This window comes from Scophthalmus maximus, chromosome 17 (genome assembly GCF_022379125.1).
Source record: "Scophthalmus maximus strain ysfricsl-2021 chromosome 17, ASM2237912v1, whole genome shotgun sequence".
In the NCBI taxonomy this organism is placed as follows: domain Eukaryota; kingdom Metazoa; phylum Chordata; class Actinopteri; order Pleuronectiformes; family Scophthalmidae; genus Scophthalmus; species Scophthalmus maximus.
In genome coordinates, this window is record NC_061531.1 from 3,634,265 (window position 1) to 3,647,492 (window position 13,228).

The 13,228-nt window shown below is 44.8% G+C and overlaps 2 protein-coding genes across 10 annotated transcripts in view; one reads left to right on the forward strand and one right to left on the reverse strand.

Moving 5' to 3' along the window:
* Positions 1-8,700, forward strand: part of hdac5 (histone deacetylase 5) — a 51,949-nt gene extending 43,249 nt beyond the window's left edge. For all 4 annotated transcript variants that reach the window (XM_047327988.1, XM_047327989.1, XM_047327990.1 and 1 more), the window contains 5 exons: positions 58-176; positions 296-429; positions 1,394-1,475; positions 1,621-1,789; positions 2,218-8,700. In XM_047327988.1, coding sequence (XP_047183944.1) covers positions 58-176; positions 296-429; positions 1,394-1,475; positions 1,621-1,789; positions 2,218-2,257 — 544 coding nt within the window. In that variant the 3' untranslated portion in view covers positions 2,258-8,700. The remainder of the gene's footprint in view (positions 1-57; positions 177-295; positions 430-1,393; positions 1,476-1,620; positions 1,790-2,217) is intronic.
* Positions 8,701-9,302: 602 nt separating this feature from the next.
* Positions 9,303-12,861, reverse strand: pex12 (peroxisomal biogenesis factor 12). Of its 6 annotated transcripts, none has more exons than XM_047327991.1 (4): positions 12,607-12,861; positions 11,321-11,472; positions 10,226-10,761; positions 9,303-9,981 (listed from the first exon to the last, which is right to left on the reverse strand). In XM_047327991.1, exons 2-4 carry the CDS (start codon positions 11,441-11,443, stop codon positions 9,543-9,545), a joined length of 1,098 nt encoding a protein of 365 aa, XP_047183947.1. In that variant the 5' UTR covers positions 11,444-11,472; positions 12,607-12,861; the 3' UTR covers positions 9,303-9,542. The 6 variants fall into 6 exon arrangements, with proteins under 6 accessions (XP_047183947.1, XP_035470505.2, XP_035470507.2 ...); XM_035614612.2 differs by having other exon boundaries at positions 11,321-11,478; XM_035614614.2 differs by having other exon boundaries at positions 11,321-11,481.
* Between the last annotated feature and the right edge of the window lie 367 nt (positions 12,862-13,228).

Sequence of the window (13,228 nt, forward strand, 5' to 3'; positions counted from 1 at the left end):
CTTCTTCTTGCAAATCATGTATACACCTTGATTATGTGTGTGTGTGCATGAGTGTAGGAATGTGGTGATGCCGATCGCCCAGCAGTTTAGCCCAGATGTGGTCCTGGTGTCTGCAGGCTTCGATGCAGTGGAGGGTCATCAGTCGCCTCTGGGAGGCTACAATGTTTCCGCCAAGTGTAAGTATCACACAGGTGTTACCGTGGGGACCGGACCGGTTGTTATCTGAATGACACGATTGTGAAAAAAGGTTGTGATCAGTGGTTCCCAACTGCGACTGGTGTGTGTGTTTCGGCAGGTTTCGGTCAGCTCACGCAGCTGCTGATGGGTCTGGCGGGCGGGCGGGTCGTCATGGCGCTGGAGGGCGGCCATGACCTCACCGCCATCTGTGATGCATCAGAGTCCTGCGTCTCGGCGCTTCTGGGAGACACGGTGAGATGGGAGTCAGATCGCCATCAATGATTGTTCATGTTTTAACTTCAAACATGAGCCATGCTGGCTTTACTCAGACAGTTTTTTTCCCAGCAACTCAAAGAACAATATGGAAAGATAACAATAAACACATATACTCTCTCTCTCTCTATATATATATATATATATATCTAAGTAGCAATTTGAATAGTTAAGGAATAGTTGCACATAACCCTAACTCTGTGTAGAAGACAGGTCGTTAGTAATGTAGTTAGATTATCTTAGCATAAAGAACCAGGCTAAAACAGCCAACTGGCTCTGTTCACCTGCTTTACCAACTACTGTATCAATACCTATAGTATGTGGTTTAAGCGGAGGTTACATGCTGAAACAGTTTCTTAGCAGACAACTGCTGAGTAAAATGAAGTCATCTCTGACTTTTGTGTTGCCAGGTTTGGTACCATTTTGTTTGTACAGAGGCAGAAAATGAAACCTGGCAGCTTCCCATTATATTGACCTGATGAGTCTCATTACTTCTGGTTGCTGTTGTTAGCATAAAAAAATAGTAAGCACGAGTGCAATGTTATGATCGAGGACATCCACCTTGTCTTACATTGTGGATGTACAGTAGTGTATGTATGGTGAAAAAATAGAATTGACACTTGACTTACCAGTGCAATTATGCATGATAATAGTTATTAACATGATTAGTATTTTTGTGATGTTGGTAAATAGCTAACGACATATTGTAACTACAATTTAAACCTAATGAATCGTCATGCATAAGCACAGTTTGACTGGCCACAGTTCTAATGCTAACATAGGCTCACCATGCTCTGACCGGAGCCTCCATACTCAAGAGAGAAAAAGTGTGGAACTCAGTCCTCAGTGATAATCATGTGTGCGGGATGTGTTTTAAACCTGTGAGACATAAAGATCTTGTGTCAGACATTCATGTGAACACACACCCTCTGTCTTGTCTCAGTGTGAATCTGCGTGTCAGTGGCCTCAGGAAAAGCCATGTCCAAAAGCCTGCGCCTCACTGGAGAGAGTAATAGAGATCCAGAGTAAGACGCCCACACACACACACACACACACACAGACACACACACACACACAGACATACAGACATACAGTAAATATACACAATGAGGAGAAGCTGCGGCCTGTCTTTGATCCTCAATCCTAGCCTGTCTCTCCCTGTCCCTCCAGGCAAACACTGGTCCTGTCTCCAGACGAGTGGCCACTCGCTACTTGATGACCCCCTCGGTGCTCAGGGCCAATCGGAGAAGGACGAGGCGGACACGGTCAGCGCCATGGCCTCCCTGAGCGTCGATGTCGAGCAGCCGGGCTCGATTCCCGGCGACTCGGAAACCAGCAGGTCGGTGGTTACTTTGCGATGTCTGTGGCTCCTCCGCGCTCAGCAGGGTGGTGCACAACCATAACAGCATTTAGCTTGTTTATGCTATTGTGGCACAGAACATTTTATTAAACAGAAGCAAAGACCCACAGTAACAAGCACATTTACTTATTGTGCAGCCCGAAGCATTTCAGTATTCATCTCCCAAAATATGTGCCCGGGGTGGGCAGCATTTCTTTGAAATGTTCTGCAGGGTATCTATATAGTGATAATATTATTCATAAAGATAAAAGATGAAATTTAGTTTCGTATTATAGTCCCACTTTAACAGATTGAAGTAATTTATACCAGCGCTTCAGATGAAAAATGTTATTCATTTTCAGACTTGAGGCTGGTCTTCTAAGAATGCATGTGTGTTGTGTGATGTTTGATTTTGAAACTGCCCACAGGTCCACAGAGGAGCCAATGGAAGAAGAGCCTGTGTTGTAGGAGGAGCTTAAAAACAGGAAGGACACAAAAATTCCACATTCACCTCCTTCTAGCACCTCCTCTTCCTCTTCCTTTTCTTCTTCCTCCATGGAGATTGTGCAGTAACGGAATTGTGCCGTCGAGGAGAAGTCCGATTGGCTGAGGAGAACATTACGGAGGATAGCAAGGGGCGGGCTGGGAAGACCATGCACAAATCCCTTTTTGTCGAATGGCTCATCGGCCTGACGGGGAGCAGACGACTTGTTAGCATCTCCATGGAAACCAGAGGAGGGGAGTGTCAGCGAGGATACACGCCTTGTGAACTGTACACAGCACCACTGATTTTCTCCCCCCTCCACCCTTCAATCATTCTTCTGTCTTTACGCATTAGTCCCAACTCCTCCGTTTCCACCGGGGGACGATGACGTTGGAAATAACCTCTTTATTTGAAAACGCCGGACTCCCAAGCTGACGACTTGTCTTCTTGTGTGTCTGTCGGTACGCCGGAGACATGAGGCTGAGCCAACACAGGGTAGAGGAGGAATATCCCATTTTTAAAAAGAGCAAAGGAGGAGGGTGAACTCGGTGCCTTTTTTTGTCCATAAAAGAAAACAAACAATTGAATCAGAAAAACCACGACACACCACCACCGCCGCAGCACCTCAGCAAAACCAACCAGCCAATTAAGACTGAAGACAAACACTCATACACATACAAGCTCACACTACTGTGGTTCCAGCCGGTTCACCTCCAGTCCGTTCATGTTTGAGTCTTTGTTCTTTCATCTGGATGCCTTAATTTTGTTCTTATCTCACTATTTAGCAACATTGAGAGAGACAGGGGGAAAGAGAAACATGAGATATTAATCAGAAATGTATCAGAACTGCAAAGAATTGTATTTTATCTGACAATATTCATGTCAGGTATTCCCAACAGACTTTGTTGTTTTTTTGAGGGATGAACAGCCTCTAAAGCCATCATTACACACTAGAAATCTCCAGCAAAAATCTCCATTGAATATTAATATCAATATCACGGCTAATATTCAATCAGACTTTTTATGGAATCTGGTGAAAGTGTCTCAGGATCAGCTCAATCTCAGCAGTATTCAATGTTTCAAACATGTCATTGGTTGAACTTGATGACATCACCACCACCACCACCTCTCTGTCAGTCCTCTCTTGTGACTTCAGGTCGAGAGTCATGTGACCTGAGTCATGTGACCTGCGACCTTCCTGTGTAAAAGGAATTGTGCGCCCGTTTTTGAAACACCAAGACAACCACCCCGTAGCCGCACCCCCCTCCCCTCCCCCTCCCCCAAAATTGTAATATCACTTGTTCGATGTAAATACTGTTCTATCCTGTTGCCCATGGTTACATCACAGCAGACTCGGTGTGGTCACTTTTCTATATCTGTACATATACATACATGTATAAATAACTAAATACTTTTTCTTTTTGTATAAAAAAAGATAATATACATATATGAATATACATATATGTATGTGTATATATATATACACTCACACAGACACATACACACACATATATATTTATGTAAAGAGTGTTTTATCCAATCAGATTGGATTTATGAATATATTATATTTGGAGATTTGATGTTTTAAACATTTAGCTGTTTGACGGGAAGTAAGCACTGATGCCATCCGATCGGCACCTGTTTGTATGTGTGTGTGTGTGTGTGTTTGTTTGTTTTACAGATGCTGAGAATGTCTGGATATTGTCGTGGTGGTGGTGGTGGTTGATGATGTTGTTGTCGGAGGTGAACTGTGAGGCAGGCAGGACCAGGACCAGGCAGGCGGCGGCACAGAAGCATTTGCAGAAAAGGAGATATTAAGGTCAAAGGTCATGGCTGGGTCAATAGGGTGGTCCAGTGATGGGGTCAATTTGTAATCCGACAGGGAGTTAGCTGAATGGATAGCTCCTGTAACGGAGACATTTTAGTCGGTGAGCGACACGAAGAAGTTTGCTTAAAATGTGAACTCATGGGGAAAAGCAATTGTAAGGCAACAAAAAAAATTGAACAATTGAATTCCTCCATTAAACTCAATGCAGCCATGTAAATTCACTTGAGACTGCAGTTTGCCACTAGCCGGTGAACACAGTGGATCATCTAGCTGCTCAAGAGGCAGATATTTCCCCCAGGAGTTGGCAGGGACCAAAAATAAAAATAAAAGAAGAGTGAATGTTGGAATTTTTCATCATGTTGCTCCGTTATTGCCGGCTGTGTAAATCGGCAACTCTTTGCCAAACAAACGTTTGTGGCTTCATCATAGAAGGGGTTATGTCAGGCCAACCTCCAGCTTCCCTCTTTCAGGGTACATAGAATTCTTCCTGGCCGGCTACCTCGAGGCACTAAACCTATTGCTTTTACCAGGATCACTTTTCACAAACCCAAAGACTCTCTGCTTCCTGAAAAATGCCCTGTGGACACAAAGCTTCAGACCTGGACCACTCTATTACACACACACACACAGGCACAAACTTACACATACTACAGAGAAACACTAACATTGTGTGAAGTCGCAATCGTCAAACCTTCAACCCCACTTAACTGCATTTCCAAAGAGCCCCGGCAGTGTAATAAGTGTCACAGCCTCCTCCGGGCGGCGCTTGACCAGGATGCAGCAACGGTGCCCCTGTAAAGTAGTGTCAGAGGGAAACTTCTGGTGGCCGCACCTGGGAATCCCCGTTATTCAAACGTGTGGTTCACCTGTGAGATATGATTGCATGATCCACATCTTTTTTTTTTTTTTAATCTCGCAATTGCCACGTTGTTGTTACTTGCTCAGCTAGCCAATGGCGGTCTTCTACCCGCGGCCCACATCCAGTGAGTCAGACTTGCGAGGCTGCCCCCTCTGGATCTCATCTGTTCAAAGCAATACAACACTGACAATAGTGACAGGAAGAGAAAACGAGAGACAGACACACCGCGGCGACCAGCGGCGGCGTAGCCATGGTAACACAGCAGACAGCCGTCACGACCTGCATTATTCGTGGGGCTCCCTCTAGCTTTTACGTGTGTGTCTGATTTATTGAGCTGGGTCTCCAGGCAGTTAAGTGTTATCTCTTTTTGTACTAATGTTAACACTGAGGCCAGTTTGTCCCATCAAACCTGCAGCACGGTCAGAGAGGGCGGACTGGTGATTGAATAGATCTCAGATGGATGATGATTCGCCATCAATCATGTCAGCGTTGATGTCAACAGCTTTGAGCTCATGCAGGCCTAGAGGAACAAGGTGAACAGCTGCGAGTGGCAACTACCATACCACACTACCAAGCCTAAAAAGAATTAAATCAAGCAATTTTCATCCCCCTTGAAAATGCCTTAAAACTATTTAATATTTGAATAACCCAACAGCAAGTGAATGGAAGTTGGATTTGGATTTTCCCTGTCACTTTGGCGGCATCTAGTGGCCGTTAGAGAATCCTCCTAAAATGGCAACATCAGGGCTTGATTCTGGTTCTGGTCTTGATTTGGACCTGGTTTTGCAGTTGTGGCCATTATAGCTTTATAGGTGATAACACTGTACTCATCGAGTCAGTAGGTCTGATCTGGGATCAGGACAACTTAAGTAAAAAGCCCGTCTGAATTGTCTCGAACAAACAAATCCCAGACTTTTTGGGGAAGACAGAACAGTATAACTATTACCCACACAGTCTATTGTAAACATCCAGTACAGTTTACAGAACACGTCCCAGTTGAAACCCGACCTGCCGTTCCTACCTTAGCTCTGATGGTTTTGTATACAGTAAGGAATTATGGTTGATATTTTGTTTGCACCACTTCAGATCAGTAGCATCTTTGCTTTTAAGGCCAGAGTGCAGGACTTGAGTGTCTGTTACATTCCAGCACTCGCCCAATCAAGTTCACACAACGCTGATCAAGCTTTTCGGCAACAGGCGAAGTTTTATCAGAGGTTCAAATCTGGTATCTGTGGTGAAATTCCCACAAAATGGTGCAATAGTAGCGATGCATATTTTTTAACGTCAGCCAGCAAGTTTGTGACGACGTGGGACGCAACTTTAGCAAACCAGAAGGAATCTTCTATAGTAACTAGGAATATGCCAAAGGCATTAAAAGCATAGGAAGCGTCCAAGAAAAGTGTCTGATGCTCCTGATGAAAAAGAAACTCTCCATAGAAGGATTCCAGTTTTAACAGGGAGAAATCAAAGACGAGGACAAACACAGAGCAGCATTGGTGTGATTTTTACTGGCTGGAGAAGAGAAGGGACTGAGGGCCAACATTTATGTCGCCTTACTGGTCTTGGAAAGTGTGGCAGATGTAAAATATTCTGGGTATTGAGCTATTACACATACTCCACCTGAATATTGACCATTGTCTTTAAAACTGTCCCCGTATTTGGCAGTGTTTGTGTAATTACTCTCACTACCAGAAGGTGGAGACTAAAGTTACGCACTGTTGCTTTTAAAGAGGAGCCACATCTACTTGCAACTGTTTGTAGGTTGAATTAAAAAAAATATTTTGTGTGTATTTTCAATTTCCACATGTAAAAACCAGCAAAAAAAGAAAGAAAAAATGAAATAGCATTATTAGTTTTAGAATTGTGTCTGGCACTATGACTTATTTACATAATTTCGTTGTGCCTTCCACAAAGTCTGACTGACCAGCTTTGGATCTCAATGCTCAACTCTTGTAACAGCAGTGGATGGGAATTTGCATTAACTCTATTTTTCTGAAATGATCCAGTATTTATTAATTTAAGAAGAGCAAAGATAAGAGGGAAGTAGAAATACTCACTGTTTTGTAGGTGTTTTCCCACAAAAATGTTCAATTCGAGCAGTAAGTGCCCAAGTCCTTAAGGGGCCCCTAAAGCCTGTTGTAGGTGTAACTGGGACCACAAATGTATAGATTATTTCATTCAGAAATTACTACAATTGTCAAGTTAATTGGAAAATCTGCTAAAATTGTTAAATGTAGTTGGAATTATATTACAACCAGATTTAGAACACCACCACAAACAAAAACAAAAAAACTTGTAATGAAAGCAAGTTACTCTTTTGGCAGAGATCAATACTATTCCAGCAAGAACAACAAACACAACCACTTGAAAATATGGCGGGGCTTTATTACACACCAATAGCCAGTACTATTCCAGCATAACGGACACAAGGCACAAACGGTCGACTGTATCAATCCAATATTCAGGCCTGGGAAGGTGAGAACTCGGGGCTGGGCTCTGAACTTTCTCCTGTCTCCATGAAAAACTACTTCGGCCCCTCTTCCTGCGTACAACCAAGTGCTTCACAACTAATGTTCCGAGTACCACAACGACGTACAATTTATCCCCAAAGTCGTGGTGGTTGCTGCTTGGTCTTGCGCTGCTGCCAGAGGGCGACACACAAGCACAGATGGGGGTGGGGGGACGCCTTCAGGAGGCTGTGTGCACACTTTGTGCTTCTGGTTTGAGACGGACCTGAGTTCCGAGGAGCCTCCTTGGCCAGCCGGGCTCTGAAGATAGAGGGGATGCCTAGAAATAATAATGTGCACCACTGAGTTTCTATTTTGTACATTTAAAACTCTTACCACAATAAAATAGGAATAGTGTTGACACAGTGCGTTGGTTCGTGTCGTCAGGGCACCTCCCCAGTCTTAGAGGCCACGCAGCTTTACCGTCGCTCCCACCCACACTAAGGTGAACCGCACATTTTCACACACACTCAAGACTATTTTGCTACATGACTTAATACTGTATATTTCTTGATATGTTTGATACTGTGGTGTAACTGTAGTGTCCTGCTGTGATTGGTTGGGGGTGGTGGTTCTTTTTTTTGGGACTCTTGAGCGGGACAGAGGACGTCCTGTATCAGTGTGACTGTCACCTACGCCCTGTTTGACCTCCTTCTGTTCTGTTTTGTTGTTGTTGAGGGGACACGCTCTCTCGGTTGCCCCGCTCCAGTCCAGCTCGTGACAGACTGAACAATTTGAAAAACGCCGTTTTTGTTGGAACTGATCACAAGCACATTCCTGATTATTCTCTGTCCGTGCTGTTGTTTTATCCAGATTCTTTCCTGTTGCGACAATACGTGTTCCATTCTTTCTGACTCACATGTATATAAAAGTGCATATATGTGTACACATGTGCAATACACGCTATTCGAGCAATCTATTACTGTGACTATTATTGATGATTATACTTGTCCCTTTTTCGAACGCTCAGCCCTTTCTTTCTTTTTCTTCCTGTCCTCATTTCGTGTTGAGGAGTTGTGTTGCAAGAGCTTAAAAAGGGAACGTGACTCTTGTGATTCTTCACACTGTTTCATTTCAGGGTTTGTGGACATTTTAATGAAGCCCTTTTTTTTATTAGTCTGACTGTAATGTTGTGACGTTGATCCTTATTATGTTTCTTTGTTGTTGATTTTTTTTTTTAAGTGGGCCTGTTGTTAAACTTGTCTGGAAACTCAATAAAGCAATTCACTGACAGTTCCATTTCCCAATCCTCATAAAGAAAAACAAAATGAAAGTATGGTAGTTATTGTCCAATTTCAAACAATGAGAAATTAAGGGAGCAATTAAAGAAATAGCTCAACATTTTGGCAAATACCCTTATTTGCTTTCTTATCTTTGTTAGAAGTCTGTATGCTAAATATTGACTGTTAGCTTAGTTTAGCATAAAGACTGTCTGTATGCTAAATATTGACAGCCAGCAGGCTGTTAGCTTAGTTTTGAATAAAACTGTCTCCACAGCCAGCAGGCTGTTAGCTTAGTTTAGTTAGGTTTAAAGACTGGAAACACTTGGAAACATCTAGCCTCTGTGATTGGTTCCTGCTTATCAAATCTGAAGGCATACTGGTTTTCTTTATGTGATGCTGAATCAAACACATCAGCATTGTGTTGTCTTAGGCAAACCGTTCACAAACCAGCCAATGGCTATTTCTGCTTAAAGTTTCTGTTGCCAATATTAATTTCTGTTCACCATACCATGCAGCAGATCTAGGGCTGCCAGAGACTGGCAAGGATACAGCAGTTGTTTCCAAAAAACACCTTTTACAGTAACTACAGTTAAAAAAATAAAATACTCTTGATACCATTAAAATGTATTATTTAATTTTAAAATATTAATTATGAAACTGAATTACAAAAAGCACATAGCAAAAGTCTCTTTCATCAATAGTGAAACAATGTTCTCATCCCGCAGCTTGTTAACATTGAGCGTGAGGTCGCAGAGGGACACCAACTGACTCAGCGTTTCACAAACAAGGCCGCTGTTTCCGTCAAAAAGGTGCGGAAAAGGTCGGAAATTCCACGCATGCCATCGCGTTGGTCTAGCTCTCCGGTGAGTATATCTTGATGAGGTGCTGCAGTTCAGTGGGATATCCGGTGACCGGGCAGCGGTGGTTGGCCTTCACATACATGTAGATGCAGCGGTAACAGAACACAAAGCCAGAGGTGGACAGCACTGTGGTGTTCGTACAGAGCCTTCGGCACAGAGGGCAGTTCCTGCCGCCAGGGCCCGGCTGAGTTTCTCCCCCGGACTTGGCCGAGATGGATCGAGACTCCCCTCCGCCGCACTCCTCCTTCAGGTGGAGGGGGGGCGGAGGAGCAGGCAGGGAGGCGAGAGTTTTCAAGGTGCTCTGGTTGTCTGAGGAGTACCACCACTCCAGGAACTGCAGGAAGAAGACACCCAGGGAGAGGGAGGTGGAGAGGGAGACGGCCACGCCCCTCGCTGCTTGTGACATCAACCACCACGCTCTCTGCACCAGGCTGCAAACAGAGGGGCAATGCATTGTAGGTGGGTGATTTTTAGAGTGAGATTGGAGACAAGAAAATTCTTGTATTCTTAACCTGAACGTCAGACACCGGATATATTATGAACGATGAAGCTAAAGACCCTTAGTTTTACGGGAGGTAAATAAAAATAGGAAGATCTTATTTTAGTACCTGAAATAACACACAGAGGGACACAGACAGATACACACAGTTAGAATTTGATAAAACTGGGATGTACCTCTTGTCAGCGAGGTTGTCAGTGTTGCTGGTCTTCAGCTCCATGTCTTTGATGTCTCGGGCATTAAGTCGAGCCAGTCTCACCCTGGCCAGCCACAGCAGAGGACTATGGGTCTTGGACGCTCCGAAGATAAAGAGCAGCTGCTGGCAGAAGACCCAGGCCTGCCAGGCTGAGCTGACGTACGGGTACGCCGCCACGGCCGCCCGGTACAGCCTCTGAGTCCTGGTGCGCGCCAGCTGGATGGAGAAGTCCTCCTCATCCCTCTGCTGTGCCAGCGTCGCCTCCAGCTTGGTCCGCAGGTATGGCACCAAACAAAGAAGGAGGAGGGACCGCCAGTGTGACTTCCCGTGCAGCCCCAGGTGGACAGGGAGCCCCCGCCCTGCCGTAACTCTTTTCATGCCGTAAAAGTTCTCGGAGAAGGAGGCGCTGCAGTGAGACAGGAAGTGGTTCTGTAGCAGCAGGTCCAGCAGCAGGTAGAGCTCATCAAAGCGTCGCCACAGAAAGCCAAAGCGGGACGGGTTGGACTCTGCCAGAACCTGTGCGGATGAACATCATTATGGTTGATAAGAGTCGTGGCTGAAGTTTGCACAGCACTGTCAGACAAATGCTAAAACACAAAAAATAATAATAACAAGAGGGCCTTCTGCTGGTTGGCGCTGGGCCCCAATAAAGACAGACACTTTGACAAGTTTTACACTGCTCTCTATAATAATGACTAACACAATATTAGACTGTGGAAGTTTATATCGCTGATTCAGTCTCAGTTCCTAAACAAGTATCTTAGTGACGCAACTTGTGATGGGAATAACGCTAGGTTACTGCTGCAGAAAAGTTTGTTAGCCGGACGCTTACTGCCCCTTTAAAGTTTAATGTTTTGGGTTGTGTAAAAGCTAAAAAACAAAAGACCCCACCACCAACCTCTCCGACACTGAGCGTCTCCCTAATCACAGACGCCTGCACAACGGTTCAACAGAACCTAAGGAAAAGAATCCAAAGCTAGACAGCCCCATTGCGCCTGGCAACAGCTGCTAAGTTCTAATTGGCTAATGGCTGTTCGCAGGCGGGGTTTGACGACCAGTCAGTGGCGACGCTCACCTTGACAGCGTGTCTCAGTGCTGGTTTGAGCGCCGCCATCAGAGACTCCTGTGCCAGGACCTCAAACACTGACGGCTGCTCATTCCCAGCGGTGGAGGTCAGGTGAGCTCCGGCCTGAGCCATGGCTGCTGCTGCTGCTGCTGCCGCTGCTGCTGCTGCTGCACAATCACAACACAAGAGGACATATCGTTAAACACCCCGGAATTGTGTGTAGGGTTTAAATGACCCTGAATCACGTATGTTCTGTAAAAGTCACAGAGCTAAGCATGGTTTGTTTCCATCCAGATTAAAAGTCTTTGTCTAAACCCCTTTAAAACATCTACAAATTCTGCTCAATTACCTTATCCCCATTTCACCATCCCCAAAAACATTTTTTTAGCAGTGACAAGCACATAATGATTAATAATTATTATGAGAAATTGTTATGAGAACAAGATGAATATTTTCTACAGGCCTCAAATGCTTAAATGGACAATTAATAACCCAGCTATTGTTTTAGTTTTTTTAGGAAAATAAAGTCTTTCTATCTTTATTCCAACTTTTAATAGATGGGTCAAAACTGGCTTGTTTGCATTTCCTGTAGGAATTTATAAGAAACATGTTTTCTTTATCAGGTGCTACTGTCAGGCAAACTCAATATTCAATGTGAATCACACCTCGAGCTTCTTTAGCATCACCAGTGATATATTTTACATTTCATACATGACTTTTATCCCCATTATTCATTTTTATTTCAGAAATATGACTGCCACCTAAAGAATAGCTGTTTATCATAGTGTTTACATTAGTGATTATAATTATACTACATAGAATGTATATCACCAACCGTGACTGGACGAGACGTGTTGTCACAAATCTTCAACAATTCTTGCTCAGAATTCATATCGACTCGAAAAAACTTCTTTTCCTTTCACAAAAAACCCCCACTGATACTATGTTGGACCCACTTGAGCGGTGACCTGTGCATCGCGGTTAAAGTCCACGTCGAAAACGTGGCCATGAACGGAACAGGTTAAAACATGTGACCCCCTCCAATGGGATGCGTGTTGATCGTGTTGAGTACCTCGAGAGGATGTGCGTCATGAGTTGTCTCAATATCGATTACGATCCAATACTCAGTAAGTGCTCACACTGTTCAATTCACTGCTCAGCTCCACGGACGACCGACGGAGCTTCCGCGTGGCAGCCTGTTCACTGGTGATACTTTCAGGGAGATGTTGATCAACGGAAGATGAGACATATCATCACTAGACCGGACTAGTGCGCTTGCCCTTTGGACCGCCTACCTTCCCCCGCTGCCTGTTAGCCGTTAGCCCGTTAGCCGTTAGCTCGCGGGCCGACGTCACGTCTCCCCGGGCTCCGTCGGCGTCACACGGTCATTCGCGAACCCGGCCGGTCCAAGGGAGACCGAGCCCTTTGTCCCTCTCTGTCCTCCGTGGCCGACGACACGCGACACACACTCGTTCCATGCGCGCAGCACCCCGCCGCCATGTCCACCGCGGCCACTTCCGCCCTCCGCGACGTCACGACGCAGACGTACGGTGCGTCGCTCAGGACGACGCCCATTGGCTGCGATGACTGCAAGCAACACAGCGTGCAGGGCGCGATGTGGATATTAACGGGGCCTTATTCATGTTTCACACTTATATTTATTTAGTTTCATACTCAGTTGGTTAGACTTTTCACACTGACATAAACTTTAGGAGGGGACGAACACGAAAATGTTTCATTCATCACTAATCGATCTGTCAAATCGTGGGGAAAAAAACCCAAATCAAATTGCCAAAGCCCAAAGTTAAAAATAAAAAGCAGCACATGCTCCTGCGAGAAGCTGAAAGTTCATCTTAATATTGATTATTGTTCTGTTGATCTGGTTGGCAAGCTGCTGCATGCCATGTCCCTGACAGT

Bases quoted from the DNA above. Each gene is read 5' to 3' on its own strand.
- pex12 (XM_047327991.1), bottom strand. From the start codon at position 11,443: ATGGCTCAGGCCGGAGCTCACCTGACCTCCACCGCTGGGAATGAGCAG. The intron at 10,762-11,320 runs GTGAGCGTCGCC...TCATCCGCACAG, and splicing joins CACTGAGACACGCTGTCAAG to GTTCTGGCAGAGTCCAACCC. The intron at 9,982-10,225 runs GTACATCCCAGT...CTCTGTTTGCAG, and splicing joins GACAACCTCGCTGACAAGAG to CCTGGTGCAGAGAGCGTGGT.